General features: G+C 41.3%; 1 protein-coding gene across 1 annotated transcript in view; it reads left to right on the top strand.

The window, feature by feature from the left end:
* LOC120232971 (probable maltase-glucoamylase 2) overlaps positions 1-22046 on the top strand; it is a 78607-nt gene that overhangs the window by 18145 nt on the left and 38416 nt on the right. Inside the window, 15 exon segments of the mRNA XM_039234017.1 lie at positions 761-886; positions 3256-3387; positions 3480-3578; positions 5926-6039; positions 7616-7700; positions 10868-10985; positions 14124-14295; positions 14747-14863; positions 17421-17575; positions 17714-17798; positions 18692-18748; positions 19585-19709; positions 20564-20652; positions 21283-21291; positions 21444-21484. Of these exon segments, the coding sequence (XP_039089948.1) occupies positions 761-886; positions 3256-3387; positions 3480-3578; positions 5926-6039; positions 7616-7700; positions 10868-10985; positions 14124-14295; positions 14747-14863; positions 17421-17575; positions 17714-17798; positions 18692-18748; positions 19585-19709; positions 20564-20652; positions 21283-21291; positions 21444-21484 (1524 nt within the window).

Consider the following 22046-nt stretch of genomic DNA (forward strand, 5'->3'; position numbering starts at 1 on the left):
TTTTCTTTTTTCAGTTTAGATTTATTTATTTTGAGAGAGATGGAGAGCAGGCAAGTGCGGGGCAGAGAGAGCGGGAGAGAGAGAGAGAAAGACTCCCAACCAGGCTTCGCAATGTCAGCGCAGAGCCTGCTAAGGAGCTCGAACTCATAGACCAGGAGATCATGACCTGAGCCAAAGTCAAGAGTCAGACGCTTAACCAACTGAGCCACCCAGGCACCCATGTAGACCCGGATTTTAAACATAGCCCAGTATTTCTTCAACTATCCCACTCATAATCCTATCAGTTCTGATTCCTTTTTTCCTTAGCACATACCACTATCTGAAATTATATTAGGCATTTATGTATTTCCTTTCATTTCTGTGAGAGCAGGAACTATGTTTGCTTTATGCCACTATATCCCAAGTGCCTACACCAATGCTTTACCACATCGTGAACACTCAGAAAATATTTACTGAGCGAACGAACGAATATTATTTTTTCCTCCCAGTATGATGCTATTATTCAATCATTTTTGCAAATCCCATTATTTTGTAATGTTGCAGTTGCTGATAACACATTTAGGTACTTAGTAAAGAAGGATATGAGTTGTAGAATTTTGCAAATCACCCTAGGAGATTACTCTTAGAATCTGAAATTTTTAGATCTGGGGGCTTTATAGAAAGTGAATTGGAAACACTTTTCTATGTTTTCTGTGTCAGATATGGTCCTAGAAACAGTATTTTTTGAAATGCTTAGCCGTGCATATATTTATTTTTTCAGCTCATCGGACGACCATCCTTGCCTCTCTACTGGAGTCTTGGGTTCCAGCTCAGTCGCAGGAACTATGGTGGCATCAATGGATTGAGGGCGGTTGTGAAACGAAATTGTGAGGCTAAGATCCCATATGTAAGTTGAAACTTCTCTTATCAGTGTAAGACACAGTTCCTATACTTTAGTTTTTGCATCTAATTCAATTTATTAGGAAAAAATACAAAGAGATGTAAAGTGGATGGATGGATGGATGGATGGATGGATGGATGGATGGATGGATAGATAGATAGACAGACAGATAGATAGATAGATAGATAGGGACATCTACTGTTAGAAATGTGCATGCTAAATTACCTATATTGTGATTAGAAGAGTATGGTTTAGGGAGTCATATGGATATGGTTTGGAATTTTACTCCTTCTGTCAGTGTTGGGCTAGTTAATTAAAATCTCTGAGTCTTAGCCTCCCCCTTTATAAAATGAGAAGGTAAGGCTGACTTTGGTGGACAGGTAGTGAGGATTGCCTTACACTTTGTATGGAAGGAAGGCAGCACAGAGGATGAACTCTCGTCAAAGTTAGCTGCTATTTGATAAAAGTAAGCAATACCTGGGGGTGAAACTGTTAACAAGAGCTGATGGTTATAAAAATGACTTAGAGTAAGTGAGTATCTGTTAGTGATCTTGCACACTCCTTTAAGATCTAGCAGACTCTGATTCCAAAAGCTCTATTGTTCCAAAGCTCTATATTTATGATGTTCAATGTCCACCAGTAAATAACTAATTACTAAGTGTATAATATTTGACAAATTCATCCAGGAGATACATATCGTTAATGAGGTTATCAAAACAATATGTTGAGCTAGATCTTTGGAACTGTGTTGCAAGCATATCTTTGGCTAGCATCCAAAGGAAGAGTGTGCAGGTGAAAATGACTTTGGCCTGATATCAGGACTTTTCAATCCCCTCTCAGTGCTGAAAGGGGAGCAGGCAGAGAGGTGCATTTTTCCTGTGAGAAAACATGACCACCATGTTGTTTTGGAGTAACTATGAAGTGTTTCATTTTAATGCTCCCATATCTGCAATCTGCAAGCACTCAATTGCAGGAGGAATCAGGTCAAGTCTGGCCACGTCATTATTATTTTATAAGTTGCTCTCACAATCATGGGTAACCCTCATTTATTGAACTTTGTACATAAGGTAATGGAGACACGCTGCATAGTTCATAACTTTTCTAAGGCCACTCCAGCTAGCTAAATGGCAGGACCAGGTTTCAAAAATAGTGCTTTTGATTACAAGTGGTATTGATTTCTTTCTTTTAATATTTTTTATGTTTTATTTATTTTTGAGAGAGAGAGAGAGAGAGACAGTGTGAGCAGGAGAGGGACAGAAAGAGGGGGAGACACAGAACCCAAAGACGGGCTCCAGGCTTTGAGCTGTCAGCACAGAGACTGATGCAAGGCTCAAACCCACAAAGCACAAGATCATGACGTGAGCTGAAGTCAGACACTTAACCGACTGAGCCACCCAGGCACCCCACGCAGTATTGATTTCAATCTCTCTCCGTACTTCTGATGGGAAAGATTTTTCTGGGGTGTTGCTGATTCAGAAACAAATGAGCTTTTCTCCTATGGGTTGGATCTTTCCCAGTATGTGGTACTGGAGGGCACCTGTGTACTAGCCGACTGCCCCGTGTTAGAACAGATGTGCTGCATTGGCAACAGGCCACAAGCCACATTTCCTTCAGGCCTGGAAGCTAGAGCCTTCTAATACACATGAGAAACACTTACTTAAAAGACCTTTAGATGTCTTTGAAGTTGTGGCAGATTGGGGGAAAAAAGGGCATCTGGAGTCACCTTTGACTCTTATCTCCTATCACAAAAGCCCCGTTTGCTCCCACCCACCCAAGCATACGACCTTGGGAAATGTCGCTCAACCCCTTCACATTTCAATCTTCTCACTGAGAATAACACCTGCCCGTCTCAGAGTGCTAGGCAAACGCTAAAATAACGTACGCCTGAGAGTTTGGTTAATTAAAGCTCTGCCCCTTTGTCCTTGATCTTTGTGAGTTATTACTCTAGCAGTTTTATAGACCAAGAAGACTGTTTTCTCTTCTTACTATATATCCCAGCTTAATGTTTAGGCTCCAGGTTTGCACGATGTTATAACATGACGAATATACTCACCCAAACAGACATTTAAAGCCCACCTGTTTTGTGTCAAGCATCCAAGCTCTCGAGTTACAGAGATAAACAAGACACAGTCCCTACCATCAAGTTCCTCCCAATACCGTATGACATGCATCTGTCGGTACAGAGAGAGAAAACTACAACCTAAGAGTGCCTGCATCTTTCAGAAGGGGCTACTTTACTTCTAAGAGGTAGCCAAGTCCTAGAAATTTGAGGATCATTGAGAAACACAGCTTCAGTTTTAGTGAGCAAATACCGGAGCCATGATACCTTCAGTGAACACAGGGGTATTTTCTAACTAGCTGGCTGTATCTTTCAGGACGTCCAGTATTCTGACGTAGACTACATGGAAGGGGGAAAGGATTTCACGTTTGATAACACGACTTACACTCATCTCGAAAATTTTCCCCAAGACTTACATAATCAAGGAATGAAATATGTAATCATGATGGTATGTTCAAACAAGTCTGTTGCCTCATTTTTCCTTTCAAAGTGTAAATGAAATTTACAAATAAAATATTTATTATCATATTTATTTTTTAGCATCCTGGAATCTTACGTAAGTCTGGCTACCAGCCCTATGACAGTGGAAGTGAGAAGAGAGTATGGATCATGGGGGACAATGGCTTTGCTGTTGGGCAGGTAATTTGCAAGAAAATCACTAAGTTACAGTCATCTGGGGGAAGTCTGTACTTTGTTATGAAAATGAATAGAAGGCAGTATCATTACTATCTTCATGGCTTTAGAGGCTTCCTTTATTACTTTTAGACCAATAGATGTCATAGCAAAGTAATTAAAATTCTGAAAGATTTTTAAAAATTAAAATATATTTGACCTACAACATTGTGTAAATTTAAGGTATACAATGTGTTGATTTGATACATATCTATATTGCAATGTGATTGTCATTGTGGTGATACCACTTCTACCACATCACGTAATTATCTTTTTTTTTTTTTTTTTTGGTGGTGGGAAAATTAATATCTAGTCTCTAAAAAACTAGCCCCTGATTTTCTAGAGTATAGATATTTGAGAAGCAATGTATTATTAGAAGAAAATTCATTTATTCTTAAAGTCCTCCTGCATCCCAACTTCCTTCTCTTTCCCAACACATTCAGCTATAATAATGCAGCAATATACTCATAGGCTAATGTGCAACCTAATGTCCTTTTATTTTACCTGAGACTTATAGGTAGAGCCCAGCCTTCCGTCCAAGCTAGCAGTTTCAGGCATTGGAGTAGGCTGATTAGAATCCTGTTTTCAGAGTACTTGAAGTCAAGTCATGTGGGCAACTTTCTATTCCAGTTACCTGCAGGGCCAGCCCTAGATAACTGGATTATGTGAGATTTCCTAAAACATACTTAATCTGAAAGTTTATGTGGCTGCAAGTTGTGTTACTCCTGGGCAGTTTACTTTTCAAAACTCTTTTCAGGGTTATCAATGCTCACTGAATTCCTATCTTTGACTTTGTTTACAATACTTAATTCTATGTGCTTTCTTCTTCATTGGGTCTAACCTTCCAGAAAATAGTAGAGAAGTTCCCTTCCTTCCCCAAACCAATGCTTTGCTATTACTGTTTTGTTTGAAGTGAGTTTCTAAAATATCAGGTAGACCGATATACATCTATAAGTACAAAATCAGAGGCCATGGACACATAAACATGATTCTGTTTACCTAAAAAGATTATCCAGATCTGTGAGTCATTTCAGTAGGACTCATATTTGAGTGGTTATAAAATTAGTAAGTTGCATATAATTAGAGGTAGTAGTCATGGAGGTGGGTGGAAGTTTATTATAAAGGCATTTGGTTAGAATGAAATTGGCTGGGCCTGCTCTAGATAGAGTGTTGCTGTAGGTGACTTCTTTACCACACTGCCTATTTCCAAATTTACCTCATTTGTGCCCTATCACCTATTCACTCTTTGGTGCCTTATCAAATAGTTCAATCCATTTAAATTGAGAATTTTAAGCTCTCACCTTGAGTTTTAAGAAGTCTCTGAATTTTATGTATATATTTTTTACATTATACATTTATATATTTTATAATATAAATAAACATTATGTCATATGTAACATAATATTCATAAGTAATATATTCATTATATACTCATATATATAATATGTATTCATTACATATATATTATATATGAATATATATTCATTATATTGCCTGAACATAAGATCCTAAATGGTAACCTATAAATTAGTTGGGAAAATAAATAACAATGTAAGCACAAAAGCTTGTATCCTATCAATTTAGAGTTTTCAATAATTTGGCTATAAGTTCTATCTTTGTGCTATTTCTGGAAAATGTTGAAAGCTACATTGATAGGAATAGAGAGGAAGAGAAAAGAGGATAAGAAATACTGGAACTGAATAAGAAGTCCAAAATTCATTTCACCATCTTATTTATTTATTTGTTTTCAGTAAGTTTTTTTTTTTCATTTAAATTTGCCAGTTAACGTAGAGTGCAATATTGGCTTCAGAAGAATTCAGTGATTCATCCTTTACATACAACACCCAGTGCTCATCACAAGTGCCCTCCTTAAATTCATTTTGCCATTTAAAACAGATTGTTTATATACCCAAACCAACATATTCTTTATAAACATCATTATTCCACACAGGTTTAAATGCTTTTTAATTTACACATTAAATGAATCCAATCATTCGCTCCTGAAATATTATCTAGTTAGACGTATGAGTATTTTTAAACAATTCTTCCCTCTGGTCTGACATAATGAAATGTTACTTTTGTGTTTTCATAGAGAAAAGACATCGATGACGTCTCAGTTCTATGATGACCAGTTGTTCTCTCTTTTCTTCTTTTGGTTCCTTGTATCTGTTTTACTATTTAGTTTTGGGGGACATTTTGATTCTGAAATGACAAGATGCATGGGGCTCCTAGCGGACAAAGCAATAGCCTGTCATAAATGTGTAAGTCACCCACCAGCCACACCAACTGCAGTGCCTTCTTTTTTGTTCTCTAGGGATATCCTGGATTGGTGGTCTTTCCTGATTTCAGCAATCCATTTTGTACTCAGTGGTGGAAAGAGCAGTTCATTGAATTTAACAACACTCTCAATTTTGATGGAGTGTGGATTGTAAGTTATTATTCCCAGATCAAACTTCTTTTGGAAATGGATGTTCCAAGATTTGAGAATGAGTTTTGTCCCTGATCTGTAATAAAATAGTCTCCTTGGAATAGTGTTTAGGGGCACCTGGGTGGCTCAGTCAGTTAAGTGTCCAACTTAAGCTCAGGTCATGATCTCACAGTTCGTGGGTTCGAGCCCCGCGTTGGGCTCTGTGCTGACATCTCAGAGCCTGGAGCTTGTTTCGGATTCTGTTTCCTCTCTCTGCCCCTGCCCAGCCTGTGCTCTGCTTCTCTCTGTCTCCCATAAATAAATAAAAGTTAAAAAAAATTAAAATCCTTTTACTTAATGCTGAGCTCCTATGCAGTGAAATAGACCCTGAAAACCCTGGATTTTAATTCTGGACCTGCTAACAACTGATTATTTCCTTTTTGAGAAAGTCCTTTGCTTTCTTGTGGTTTAAGCTTTTTCTTCCATTAACTGTCTTTCATCAAAAATACTGTTTTATTAGAGGCTATAATTGCTATTATTTGTTGCACTGATTCATTAAAATTTACAGTTAATTAGAGAATAATTTAATGAATCCCCTTTATTTTTTAAGTGGGGATAGCAGATGGAGGTATTTCTTTGAAATTTGGGGAGTTATCTCTGTTAGCAGGATTAGGCATCATCTTTTTTTTTTTTTTTTAATGTTTTATTTATTTCTAGGAGAGAGATAGAGACAGCATGAGCAGGGGAGGGTCAGAGAGAGAGGGAGTCACAGACTGAAACAGGCTCCAGGCTCTGAGCTGGCAGTCAGCACAGAGCCCGATGCGGGGCTCGAACCCACGAACCGCGAGATCATGACCCAAGCGAAAGTCGGACGCTTAACCGACTAAGCCACCCAGGCGCCCCAGGCATCATCTATTTTTAATCCATTTTGAAGAAATAGATTTGATCTCAATTATATCTTCATGTCCCTCACTGAGTAGAATACAGGACAGGGGAAATTATAAAATAGAAATATTCTTCTGTCTTAGAGGTTTTTTAAACAAATTTTTTAATGTTTATTTATTTTTGAGAGAGAGAGAGAGACAAGTGTGAGCAGGGGAGGGGCAGAGAGAGAGGAAGACAGAATCTGAAGCAGGCTCCAGGCTCTGAGCTGTCAGCACAGAGCCCGACACAGGGCTTGAACTCAGAACCCTGAGATCATTACCTGAGCTAAAGTCGAATGCTTAACTGACTGAGCCACCCAGGTGCCCCAAGGGTTTTTGTTTGTTTTTAGACACAGCACTGAAATAATAACAGCAACAATAACATTTATGGGTAAAAATCAGCCGTTGGGATGGTATTTCCCAATTAACTAATTGAATTCAAGGTATAAAAAGTAAAATGTGCCTGATGCCACCGAGAGTTGGAGGGCAGCTTAGACACAATCTAATCCAAAGGATGAAACAGATGTCAGGATAATTTAGGAAGATTATTCAAGACCCCAAAGTCAGTTGGAAAGAGACCCCAGGCGTGGGGCTCCTAGTTCAGGTAACATTCCCAAACACCTAACCCAAGTGTAGGTAACACTTTTCCTTGTGTGGCTTCTGTGTCTTCGCAGGAAATGGATGAAGTAGCCAGCTTTCTCCATGGGTCCAATCATACGTGTGAATCAAACCACTTGAACTTTCCTCCTTTCACTCCCAGTAAGTGGCCCCAAGGCCTGTTTAGAGCAGCCTCGGCAGCCCTGGTGGTGGCGGAGCACGGTCCCACTGCCCAGTCCAAGGGTCTGCAGACGGGGGTCCGTTCCTCTGCCGCAGGCGCTGCCACGCCCCTGGGTCCTGACCACCTTCTGGAGGCAGGCACAGAGCCCGGGGCGCGCGCGTGCGGGGGGGGGGGGGGGGGGGGGGGGGGGGGGGGGGGGGGGGGGGGGGGGGGGGGGGGGCGCGTGCCTTCCCCGCGGGGTTCTGTGTCCTCGCAGCCCCTTCGTGGTCTCCAAACCCCTGAGACGAGTGGTTCTTCATAAAAAGTCCAAACTACCTTCCATTGTTGTAAGGCTGTAATTTTGTTAAAATTTTTTCCCCCGCTCACTAGCCACAATTGAAAGCATCAATGGTCCCTTTTAGGTCTCTCTTCTTATTTTTTAATTAAAATTTTTTTAATGTTTATTTATTTTTGAGGGGGGGGTGAGCAGAGAGAGAGGGAGACGCAGAATCCAAAGCAGGCTCCAGGCTCTGAGCTGGCAGCACAGAGCCCAATGTGGGGCTCGAACACACGGTACCATGCGATCATGATCTGAGCCAAAGTCGGACACGTAACCGACTGAGCCACTCAGGCGCCCCAGGTCTCTCTTATTTTTAAGTCTCATTTCTAGTCAAATTTTCTAGTCCTGATTTTGAAATTGTGTGTGCGTGCGTGCGTGCATGTGTGTGTGTGTGTGTGTGTGTGTGAGAGAGAGAGAGAGAAAGAGAGAGAGAGAGAAACAGCATCAAATAGCTTGTGCTGTGGAAATAAGTGAGCCCCAGCATCTCAGTGGATTAATACAATAAACATTTAGTTTTTGCTCATATAACTTTTCAACATGAGATGTGTGGCTGTCATCCAAGCAGTGATTCAGGGATCTAGTTACTTCCATTGCGAGGCGCTCCCACCTCAGAGTCCTTTGTTTGTAGCTTCCTGGGTGAAGGAGAGAGACGGCGGAGGTAAAGGGAGTTTTATGGGCCTTGAAGTGCGGTGTATTTATTTATTTATTTAATGTTTTTATTTATTTCTAGGAGACAGAGAGAGAGAGAGAGAGAGAGACAGCGTGAGCAGGGGAGGGTCAGAGAGAGAGGGAGACACAGACTCTGAAACAGGCTCCAGGCTCTGAGCTGGCAGTCAGCACAGAGCCCGACGCGGGGCTCGAACCCACGAACGCAAGGTCATGACCTAAGCGAAAATCGGACGCTTAACCGACTAAGCCACCCAGGCGCCCCTGAAGTGAGGTGTATTTAATTGGCTCACATTTCTTTGCTCAGAAAGCCAATCACATATTCTCAGTTTAACTTGGAGCGAAAGTGTGAAATATAACCTTCCTCTCCCAGGAAGAGAACACATGCCTGGTGAACATCTGGCCAGTCTCTGCCAGTTTATTCTGGTCTGTCCACTTTACCTGCGCCCAGGACTAAGATTTACCTGTTTCTTGAGCCCTTTCTGGTCACTGAAGAAGTAGAGAAATTTTTAGGAGAAATCTGGGCTTCAGATTTCTTAACGTCTTGCAAAATCTACTGTTTGCTTGCGTTGTTTACTCTTTATTCTTTTCTTCTCAGTCTGGGCTCCCCCCATTTTTTTCCACTGTGGATCAGTTTATTATGTTTCCCTTTTATTTATTTATTTTTTTAATTTTTATTTATTTCTAGGAGAGAGAGAGAGACAGCATGAGCAGGGGAGGGTCAGAGAGAGAGGGAGTCACAGACTCTGAAGCAGGCTCCAGGCTCTGAGCTCGCAGTCAGCACAGAGCCCGATGCGGGACTCGAACCCACGAACCGCGAGATCATGACCTAAGCGAAAGTCGGACGCTTAACAGACTAAGCCACCCAGGCACCCCTTTATGTTTCCCTTTTAATCTCTTAATGCTCTTCTTAGCCAGACTAAGTTGTTGTGTTGTTGCTGTTTTGTTTCTATAAAAAACTGCAATGTCATCCTGTTCTGGGTGCTTCTGGCAAACACCACACTTCCTTCCTAGCAGTATTGTGTCTACCTACCCATGACTAGCCTCTGCCTCAGAGCTGGTCTGCTTTTCACCTTTTCAGATTGGACAGCACACACTAGCATGATAAAGACTTAGATAAATTACCTTTGACCTTTGGACAGTTGTAGTGTCTTTTCTTTTTTTGTTTTTAATGTTTATTTATTTTGGGGGGCGGGCAGAAGATCCATAACAGGCTCCACACTGACAACAGAGAGCTCCAGGCAGGACTCAAACTCATGACCTCAGCCAAAGTCAGCTGCTCAACCTAGTGAACCACCTGGGCCCCCCATCGTGTCTTTTCTTGTCGTTGAAGTGGTTGTGAGTCTCATTTCACAGACTGAGCTGTGCCGGAAATACACATTTCATTACGTTGTGTAATTCAGCTTAATTTCTGATTAAGTTGCACTGGTGGGACTCTGTTGGGCTGGTGGGGAAAAGTCAACCTCAGAGTTCCCTGCTTCCACTGCTTTCTGGAGTCATACTTCATACTGTGACCCTATGTCCATGGCAAGGGCTTCACGAAGGAGGGCTGCTATGGCTCTAGTTACTGGTCTACAAGAGAAAAAAAAAGGGAAGAACGAGATTCTAGGCCCGAGCAGAAAATGTTGAGCATTTTAGGGAAAATACAGTCACAATGGTGATTCTAGAGGCAGGATCTGAGTTCTCATTCATGAAACCACCCAAACCTCCCATGTCTTTAAAAAGCCTACCCAGCATATGAGTGCCTAGAAGAGAAGAGTGAAAGTGTTTTCCTTTCCACTGCCCCTCATGTCTGTTCCTGACGTACTCTGTTCTTCTTGGTCAAATATATGTAGAGAAATGTGTTTGTCTTATTTATAGTTACTCTCAGGCCATCTTCCTGTTGGTATGAACTTGTTCCTCAGTTACTCCATCCAGCACCATTTTTTTTGTGACCTCCAAGGGCATATACATTAATTTTAATGATCTAACTCAGAGAGCGACTTTGCGTAGATCCCTGTAGGAAGTAGCATTTAGGGTAGAATTTAAAGTCTGGAAAGGATACTGTTAGGTGGAGACTGGGTAGGAAGGTATAGTAACCAGGAAGCAAACAATTGGGTGGTTATTTTGTTAGAGCCCATTGATAGGGAAGTACCTCACTATTGGGTATTTATTTCCCCACAGGAGTTCTGGACCACTCGCTATTTGCAAGAACCCTCTGCATGGATGCAGAATTTCACCAGGGCCTTCACTATGATCTCCACAGCTTGTACGGCTACTCCATGGCAAAAGCTACCAACATGTAAGTACTTGGTTTTCCCCCTAATTCCAGCTTGAGGAAGCTAGGAGGCAGAGGCCTTTGGGAATCTTCCAGAAGTAGGTGTTTCAAATATTTTTTGTGACTTAAGGATATAGAAACTCAGGTCTTATAGGCTCCTAAAGACCTCTTCTCATCTAGCCCCTTGGTTCCTGTGGGAGACTAGTTTTGATTGGCTTGTGACTAAGGGCAGTAAGGTGCAAAGTGTTTAGAGCATTCATTTGGAAGCCATCCCTTGCTGAGGTCCTATTACCCAATGTTGCTGTGGTTACCACACTAAAGTTGCCTGATTTGTCAAATAAAAATATAGGACCCAGCTAAAATTGTACTGGACATGCTTACACTAAAAATCATCCATTGTATAAATGAAATTCAAGTTTACTTGAGTGTCCCGTGTTTACCTGGCACTGCTGCATACAGCATTTCTAGCTTTTAGCTTCTTCTCTCCCCACTGCCTGCCCAGTCTCCATCTCCATTCTCCTGTCTGCAAACTTATGCTTTTCTTTAAAGCCTGACTTCAGATGTTCATTCTGGAAACATTCCTGTCAGTTCTGGAAAAAGACTATTTCCCTTTTTGTGTGCTACCTTTGTTTGTATTATAATAAGCTTACTGTGCAAAAATTTTATACTATAACTTTTGGATACTGCATTTTTTCTTTCTTGCTGGACTGTAAGTTTCTTGAGGGAAAAGCCATCCCTGTATCCTTAGCCTGAGGAATAGTGTTTAGTAAAAATGTGTGTTGAATAGCTGCTTGAGGGAGAGAAGTCAGGAAGGGCTCCATAGTGGCCTGGTGAGTTAGAGATGAGTTAGACTGCTCCTCTTGTTTTCCAGCGCCATTTTGCCTGTCAGACTTTGAATTATGCTGGACTGTCCAGATCAGAGAGAGTCGTTGTCCAATAAATGCCAAAGTTTTGATATCAATAAAAGAAAAGCTTCAGGAAACAAGACACATTTCTTATTTTGCTATCTTCTCTTTCTGACCTCTGTCTCCCTCACTCGATTTTTCCTGGGAGATAAACTAGATGAATAAGGTTCAGGTTTCTCATCTTTGGAACCATAGGCTTGGACTGATATTTGCCACAGTTTCATTTAGTTCCCATCTATTTCAACTCCTAGACGCTTCTAAGAATGGAAGGTAGGTGGGAGAGTGGCTAAGTGACGGGTAAGAAACAATGAGCAGGAAGAGGGAAAGAGAGTTGCGATTGCTTTATGGCTGGTGTCTCCATGTAATGAAAGTGCTGTAAGATCATGATGGGCTTGGTTAATATATTCTAATAGCTATGATTAATAGTTAAAAGGTAACTGTGATGGAGAAGGTAGTAAGTACCTTTCTAAGTTCTCTGGAGATAAGTGGAACTTGGCTTTTGGATATGAGGCAGAGTGGTATGAAAACAAATAAGATGTTTGTTCAGTGAGATCTGAGCACCAGGAAAATTTAAGTCATAGAGCTGATGACTATTTGGATCAGCCTTCCTGAAGTATTGTTTGGGGACAGTGATTACTGGTCTCCCCCAAGAATGAATTTCTCCTCCCTCTAAGCTAAAAGTAGAAAACTCATATCCCCTTAGAGATCAGGACTGGATGAAAAGGCCAAACCTGAGGGATAGAAAAGAGAGACTTGAGGATCTCTGAATAAGATTGTTCCTCTGGGCTGGGAAACAGATTTATCTAATCTGCGGCACCATAAAGATCAAAGGTCGGCTTCTAGATAAAACTGTAACCTCAGATAACTTTATCCCTGTTTCAGTTTCACCCTTTATAACCTGAAGGTATTTCTTTTACGATGCAGGACTGCAGCATACAATAAACCCTCTAGCCAGCGGTCATAAAGGCAAAGTTACCTGTTCATGGAGAGCAAAGTAGATGTGACAGTCGGAGTGGAAGACTGATTTTCTCCTTTATGTTGCCTCTGTCACTTGGTCGTTAAATTGTACGAATGGATGACTGCACTCTTTCAAACCCACCTTCTATTTCAGAATTTTCTCCCTTCGACCATTATAAGTCATTTTGCATTTATAGACTCCTCATAAGGTAGTCCTCAGGAATGTGAAGCGGGGAAGCATTGGTGGCTGTGACAGGGTCTGTGAGGAACTGTCCAGTGCCTGTGGATACACTTGTCTCAGACCATGAACTGAAAGGAAAGGGCTCACGGCAGTTGTGGCTGGGGCTTCACCATCCCATAGGTGTAACTTCATTTAATTTGAGATGGCTAAAGGAAGGTGTGAACTGTTTAGCGGGGAAGGAGAAGGGAAGGAGAGGCATTTCAGGGAAGTGCCTCTGCAAAATAGCGTTCAGAATTAAAGCTAGGAGAATAATCTATATCTAACTGTGTGTTCTTCGCACCCCATGCTCCCCTCCATCCTGAAGTCTTTCTCTTTCTGCACTCCATCTTTTCAATTCCTTTGCTTTCTCTTCTATCTAGTCTTACTTGATATATAATATCTTAAATGTAGTATAATACAAATAAAATTTTGTATTTGAATTGCATTTAACTTTATAAAGAGTATCATATGCTGTCCTTTGAGACTCACTCATCTCATATTGATTATTATTTGCATAGATTAAGATTTCCCAACATTGAGAATTGCTAATGATACATTTTGAAGCCTTAGAGGAACCCATGGCCTGGAGCCCAGCCAATGTATAAACTGTTCTCCTAGGCCAGCGGGAGCTACAGAATCTCAACATGAGCTGGGGTTGTACCAAACAGGATGATAAGTGGGCAGCAAGCCATGGAAATAAGAGACATTGGAAAATCTTTGTCTAGAGGGAGAAGATGGAGTCAGGAACCCAAGGCATGGTTCCAGTGTGTTGTCAACCAAGAGGGTCAGAGCACAGCCAGATGCAACGAGATGGAGAAAACATAACCTAGAGGACAGCAGTCTAGACATATTTCTTGGGGGACTGGACTATAGAGGTTTGTGCTGTCTTACAGGAAGTCTAAAACCTTATTCAGAAGTGGAAAAGAAGCTCTTAAAAATGCTAACCTAGTTTGCTCACCTAGCTTATGATGCCCTATGCTTTTTCTGTTTGGTTGGAAAGTCCACTGCTGCCCTTGGATATAGGTGAGTCCTAGACATTCACAGCTCACTCCACATTCAATTGATTGTATTCCTTTTCAGGGCGATGGAGAGTAACCACACCAACAATAGGAGCTTCGTCTTATCCCGTTCTACTTTTGCTGGGTCTGGCAAATTTGCTGCTCATTGGTTGGGGGACAATGCAGCCACATGGGATGATCTCCGATGGTCCATCCCTAGTATCCTTGAGTTCAACCTATTTGGTATCCCCATGGTGAGTTTTACTCTCAACCAAGAAAACTTAACTTTTTCTCCTTTGGCATTCTTTCCATTCCTAGTCTTTGAGGTGTCTGAAAAACAAGAAGCATATATATCTCCCTGTGGTATATATAAGAAAATTCATTTTTATATGTGGCAGTAAAATATATTAACATCAGAGAAACTTTTCATCAGGAAAGCATCAGTGAGTAGCAAAGGATGAAAATGGGAGCTGAATTTTGAGAATGAACCCTTGATATACCACCAATGACCCTTGTCAGTTGATTCATGATGCATATTTGCTACTATATTCCATTTGGCTTGGGGACTGGCACTGAAAGCCTAGAGAGCGCCTTTAAACATAGAATAGTGAAAATAAGATATTTCCCCCCTTAGGTCATAGGTGTACAATAATGCTTTCTCTTCTGTCACTGACCACTGTACTTGTATGTGTGCTAATTCTCCAGGTAGGTGCCAATATCTGTGGTTATACAAAAAATGTCACAGATGAGCTCTGCACAAGATGGATGCAGCTTGGAGCCTTTTATCCACTATCAAGGAATCACAATGGGCCTGGGTTCAGGGTAAGGTCTCCAAGAGAGGGGATGGAAACTTCTTGGATTGTCTAATCTAGTCGTTCTGCAAAGAGGATTGCAGAAAATCCTACAGGTTGGCCCTACGTACAGAAGAATAGATAAATTTGGGGTCATAGACCCAAAGAGCAGAATATTGGGATAAGGGCGTATGGGAAGGAGCATATACATATTGAATGATTTTATTGTGATTTATATTGATTTTTTTCCCCCACAAACGAAGGTGAGAAGGGTTGTTCAAGTTTTTGTGGTGCTGCTATTACCTCTGTTACTACCTTTTATAAGATGGGACCATTGGAGTCCACTGGTATTTTACTTCAGATAATACAAAGGAAACCACTCCTAGATACGGAGAAGCAAGGAGGAATGGTTTAGGGAGGGGCAGGCCAGTGATCTGAAAATATTTTTCACATTGTTACAACATTCTATCTCTCTATGAATGTTTCGGGAGCTCCCTCCCCCCCCCCCCGACAGTACTTTGCATGACTTGTCCCTCTTTTATCTTTTTCTATCCAAAATCATGTTTTTGATGGGCAAGTATGTAGAAGATGGTGCAGAGCACCTCTTAAGGAGATGTCTGTGATGATGGCAGGAGTGAGTACAGTGGGCTGCCCCTAATTTTAATGAAGTAATCTGCAATAGAAGTATTTCAAATGAAATCATTTAGCTCTTAATAAGCTCAACAGAGCAGCTTACTGATGATCATTTTAACTCCACTTCTTGACTTTGTCCAATGAAGTGTCTCTCTAACCTGGGAGAGATTCCCAGCCAAACTGTGAAACTATTTTATGCCAGGGCTCTCCCAGCCATTTGTGATCTGGAGAGAGAGGAGTTATTTCTGAACTTCTAAGCAGATGGCTTGGAGCAGTATGGCACGTTGCCTTCCTGATGGGATGGCCTGGAAAAAATTAGTGAGATAAGAACCCTCGGATCACTTAGTGTGCCAAGGTACAGGGCTTGTTTGCCTTTCCTCTCCACCAGTGCTATGCAATAGAATGCTGCTGAGGGCCACACATGTAAGATCAAATGTAAATTTAAAAAGTAAAAAGAAATAGAAGCAATAATTTTTTTAATCTATTTTATGTAACCCAATATATCCATAATGTTATTATTTCAACCTGTGCTTAATATAAATGATTATTAATCAAGTGTTTTGTATTCTTTTCTTTCTAGTAAGTCTTCAAACTTTAGGTGCATTTTACACTTGCAGTACATCTATCTCAATTTGGATGCTAAGTTTTCAACAATTGGAGTGCAATAAGCCAAAACAATGAAGTTATACGTAATGGGGAAAATATCTTATTTTAAAAATATTTATTTATTTATTTAAAATACTTAAAATATTTTTAAAATATTCCATTTTTAGGATTATATTTAAATTAACTAAAATCAAGTAAAATTAAAAGTTAAGTTTTTCAGACTTACTAACTACATCTCAAGTGTTCAAACGTTCCACGCAGAGTGTGGCCACCATCATGGACACCCTCATGGACAGCACTAGGCTTTCTTGATTGGCGACCAGAATTATAGAGGCTGTGGAGTATTGTTTTCATTGCTGTTTGGCCTCAGAGTTTCCGTGAGCCCTGCATTGGGGGCAAAAAGGGGTCTCCTGGAGTGGACCACTCTCCCTTCTACTCTCTTTGAAGGGAAACAAACATCTTTAGGGACAAAAGAAAGGAATATATTTGGAAACTTTTGTCTAAAATTCAGTCCTGGCAGTACAGTGCAGGATGACAAATATCAATACAACATGCATATCTTCCATAGCTTACAGATTACAAGGAAAATGAACAAAATGAGTCCCATCATTAATGGAAAATTTCTGTTTTTGGGTCCTAAGAAAATTAGATTCCCCTATAAGGGTTCTTTCTTTGCTCTTGGTTAAAGGCATGATTTCTTTGCACATTGTATATTGAAGGAAAATATACACTGGCGTCACTATCTTTGGGGTAGAGAAAATAAAACAAATACCGATGGTAAAAATATTACAGACAAAACTAGAGTAAATTTTAAAATTGCAAATTCATAAAATTGCCCGGAAATGAAAGATGGATTATAGATCATGGTGGTAGGCAATGTGGCCTAAGGCAATGGGTTTCAATTTCTTTTTAGGGGTAGTGCAACTTATTATTATTATTAATAGCCAAATAGAGTATCTTGAGAAACCTCAATATAGAAAATAAATGGGATCAGCTCTGAAGGGGGCAGGACCATCTCTAGCCCTTTTATCCTCATGGTTGTCTCCTTGGGCTTCTTTATCACCCATGTGGCTACCATAGACTGGGATCCGAAGACACCTGTCAAATGTAAACTCTGCCACCTGCTTGCAGTTTACATTGGGAGAATCGTGTAATCTTTGATACTGTGTTTTCATTTATAAAATTAAGAAGCAGGATCTAGATCCTTGTAGTTTTGGAAATGCTTTGATATCTTCCAAGATGGAGAACATAGCTACTTTCATCTGAGAAAGCTTCTTAGGGAAGTTCATACGGGAACAAACATTTAAAGCACAATGGAAATATCTAATATTTGCTTCACTCTCTCCTAGGATCAGGATCCCGCTGCCTTTGGTATGCAGTCTCTGCTGGTGAATTCCTCCAGACATTATCTGAACATCCGCTACACTCTACTCCCCTATCTCTACACCCTTTTCTACCGAGCTCACACCCGGGGAGACACCGTAGCAAGGCCTCTTGTCCATGAGTGAGTTTCCCGACCCACAAGAATCCCTCTCAGATCCTAATCTCATATGCTTAGTGGTTACAAGGTTAGTCAGGATCTTGCCATCTAGTGTGCTGCCATTCTGTATTGGAGGTTTCATCTGCCTTCTCTGTTTTCTAGGTTCTACCAGGAACCAGCTACATGGGAGGTACACGAGCAGTTCCTATGGGGGCCTGGCCTTCTCATCACACCTGTTTTATATGAGGTGTGTTTATAGTCTGAACAATAGTGTGGAATATCACACTTGTCCCCATGATTCTCTAGCTGAATAAGCTGAGTCCTGAGTGTCTCCTGAGTGTCTATAGCTTCATTTAAATATCAACATAAATAAGAATGAGAGAAAGATTGTGAAAGTTTGGAACTTAGAAAAATAGTAATTCTTGGTCCCACTGCCCCACCAAGCAAAACAATTTGCATTTTGCAAAATTACATTAAGACTTGTTTTCTTAAGCCTATGGCCATGGGTTGACAGGGGCTTTAAATGCCATGTGGGTTTCACTGGCCATCTGTCTGTGCTTCCCTTTGACCAAAGGACATGTGTTCTTGGGGTTAGGTTGGGAAAAGAGAAGAGGGAAGAGAAACGGGGAGGGAAAGAGGTCTGGGCAAGGGGAGAGTGTGGCTCTGGACACCATATATGAAGGACCGCACACACCTTTCCTAAGTGTGAGTGGGGAAGTATGGTGGGGGGGAGGAATCAGGATTATGCTGGTCATTTTATAAACATGAAGGATCATCACCGTACTCATGTCATAGGCCCATCTCTGGACAGATGCCGGGCAGTGGGCAGTCCTACTGGAAGGCTCTCCTAGAGATCTGGCTGTTTCAGTCTCCTCCTACCAATCAGACTATATAAGTAGCTCAGTGAAAGAACTTTCTCTGCTTCTCTTGGAAAGTTCAGGAGCCTTGAAGCAAAACACACTTAATTTCTAGGCACAACTCTGCTTTTGGTAAACTGCCCAACTTTTCTAAGTATCTGTATTTGTACTTATAGAATGGGATGATCCCAACCATCTCTTGGGATTGTACAGATAAACATATGGGGTGTTGTGTAAACTGTGAGAGGTATGCTGATGTTGCTCATTATTGGGGTTTCCCTAGGGTGTGGACCAAGTGAAAGCATACATACCAGATGCCATCTGGTACGACTATGAGACGGTAAGTAAGGCAGCCCCATTTAGGTCAGAGACCAGCCTCTAGCAGAAGGCATTTCTAACACAGGGCTCCTGGGAGCTGGGGAGGAGGATAGCAGTCCAATGTTTTACATTTAGTTGGTAGAGCGTACTTCTCTGTGAAGAAGGCCTTTCTAGACATACTATGAAATTTGCATAACTGGGGTAGGTTTAGAGGAATTTTCGTTTTATCAACCTGGCTACTCTGCAGCTATGAGAACTAGTAATTGGCCGCAGGCTGTGATACCCTAGTGAATGATAGCCCAGTTGTGGAATCACCACATGGGACAATATTAAGAAATAGGACAGATTGGAGTCTCAGATCTGCTATCTACTTTGATTATGCCTTGGGCAACCCTTCGCTTTTGGGAGGGGGGGTCTCTGCTTTTCTTTCTTTTTTTTTTTTTTTCACTTCACGTTTTTATTTAAAACCCAGTTAGTTAATACATAGTGTAATATTGTTTTTGGAGTAGAATTTAGTGATTCATCACTTACATATAACACCCAGTGCACATCCCAACCAGTGCTCTCCTTAATGCCCATCACCCATTTAACCCATCCCCCACCACATCGCCCCTTCAACAACCTTCAATTTGTTCTCTATGGTTAAGAGTCTGTTTTGTGGTTTGCCTTTCTCTTCTCCCCCACCCCCCAATATGTTCTTCTGTTTTGTTTCTTAAATTCCACATATGAGTGAAATTATATGGTATTTGACTTTCTCTGACTGACTCATTGCAAATGAGGCGACTAAAGTAGATGATCTCCACGGTCCCTCCTAGTCCAACAGTCCATTACCTGCTCTGTCCTCGTTCCATTGGTTAGGGAGTAGCCATCCAGTGGAGGAAACAACTGGTGGAAATGCAGCTACCACTCCATAAGATTGGACTCCACCTCCGTGGGGGCTTCATATTTCCCACCCAGCAGCCCAGCACAACCACAGAGGCCAGGTAAGCTCCTCATTCTTCTACAGCGTAACTGCTCTGGCACTCCAAGGGAGGTGTGTTATGGGGCAGGCAAATGGACACTAAAAGTGGATAAATCATGGAAAACATCACCAGTCAGTAATCTGTCTCCCCTCCTTTCAAAGTCAGCCCTGAAGTGGCACCTTCATGTTCATTTTGCAGGTAAGATAGCCTCAGCTCTTCCACATTTCTAGAGCCTTTCTCTTGGGGACAGAGTCAGATTTTAAGAACAGTCAAAACAGCCATTCGTGAGGATTTTCCTATGGCCAGCAACTGTCTTCAAGTAGATTCCCTTAGGCATGAGAGAATGCAAGGTAAATAGGAGGTAAGATTTATCACAGGAAAGTCAACATAGCTTCCAGGGTCAAGAACCAGAAAAGTTCAGGTTCAGGCCCCAGCTATATTGCGTATGAGATGTATTGCCATGGGCGACCTACTTTCCGTGTTGCTGCCATCACTAGTCAACTGGAAATGACAATGGTTTGAGTTTTTACTGTTATCATGCAGGTTAAATGAAAATACAATAGACATGGTTTATTGTCCACAGGACGCTTAGAAGAATGCTTGGCACATGTCAAGCACCCAGTAAGTGCTGATTGTTACTATCATAAGCCCAGTCTTCGGCGGGAACTGCCTCCTTCTACAATTCTTATGCTCATTCACTACCAACCTCTGCTGTCTACCCATACCTGACTTCTAAGATTCCACACAGTGTCAATATCTACTCCATTTCTGGGATAGACTCTGAGTTCATCTGTCCCAGAGGCAGAAAATGGGCTGGTTGAACACAGTTCTATGTCTTCTTCATGCTCTGAAAATTGAGGGTTGTTCTTTCACAGTCGGAACAATTCCATGGGACTCATTGTTGCCTTGGACTATAAGAGAGAAGCAAAGGGAGAGCTGTACTGGGATGATGGTATATCCAAAGGTAGGCTTCCCTCTGGTGCCCTCCCTGGGCTTCTCAGTGAAAAGTAGTCATTGTAGGCTGTCCAAAATGACACTGACCCTGTTATCACCAGTGCTTGTTTCTGTAGCTTGGAATCCATTTATTCTGAAAGTTCAGTTAGCCAAGCCCAGTGCATTAAAACAGACTTCAGATGAGCAACTTGTATGTTATTGACTCTACCAAAGTGACAGACATTCTTTGGTTTAGTTTTATTATTCTCTTCTCTGGGTATTGTTACCAATACCAAAAATACATTTTGTGAATAGATTTTTAAAATATTGCTTTGGTTACTATCGAGGGGGAGTATCTAATTTGTAAAGTGTGATTTTCCACTGTAAGATTTCCATAGAGGTAACCGACGAAAGCTTATGTGGGGCCTGTGATTATATAAAAGCCCTGCCCTGCATGGAATTAGCATTTCTTAACATCTGTTGGCTATTTATTATTGCACTGTATGTAGAGGATATAAAGATGGATATGCTGTATACACTGTCTCTGAGGAACTCCTGGTCCCGCAGGCTAGATACAGTGTGGATGACTATAAATGGAAGTCACCATGTCTGAAATGCCAGCAAAACAGTACCACAAAGTGTCGTGGGAGTTCCAAGGCAGATGCAGTTAGTGCCAGTAGAAATGGGCCAGCAAACTTGGAAGTTTGTGAGAAAGGGGCAGGACTTGGGTGAGCAGAGGTATTCCACATGAAGAGGAAAGCATGACCGCATGACTCCTCTGCTTCCTATAATAACAAGTACCCTTCTATCTTTCTCTTTTAGATGAAAAGAAGTATGTTCTGTATGATTTTTCTGTCACCTCTGTAAGTACTGTTTTGGAGGAACACACAGTGTGCATCCTTTTCTGTGATTGCTTCTTGGGTTTTTGGTTTGCCATGATGCTTGGCCATGTGGAACACAGACAGTGCCTGTGACGATGCCAGAAAAGACTGGAGTTAAAATGATAGCTTTTGATCTGTGTTAGGTATATAAATAAGCCTATCAACTATCAGTATGACCTCAGTGAAGAACTTGGATTTTTCTGGGAAAAAAAATTCTTATCTCTGAGTTTGATATGATGAGTCCTAGCTTCAGGGATCTGTCCTTGGTGGGACAAACATGTGTGGGATGTGGGTAGCGGCAATGAGTGGCATGGAGCCTGTTTAAGGTTTTTCAATAATGGTCTTCCTTTCTAGCCCCTAAAACTTGGGCATATTAAGTGGTGGTTTTGACAGGTTGGAAGATACAGAAAGGTACAGAACATTCCTTACATCATCTCTTTCCCAAGGAGACCAAGAGAAAGAAAGGCAGTGATGCTAGCACATCACATGAGAATTCTAATTTGATTTTATTAGAAGTCTGTGCATGGGTAGGGATTTCTTTCTT

The sequence above is a fragment of the Hyaena hyaena genome, unplaced genomic scaffold (assembly GCF_003009895.1).
Source record: "Hyaena hyaena isolate Hyena2069 unplaced genomic scaffold, ASM300989v1 scaffold_82, whole genome shotgun sequence".
In the NCBI taxonomy this organism is placed as follows: domain Eukaryota; kingdom Metazoa; phylum Chordata; class Mammalia; order Carnivora; family Hyaenidae; genus Hyaena; species Hyaena hyaena.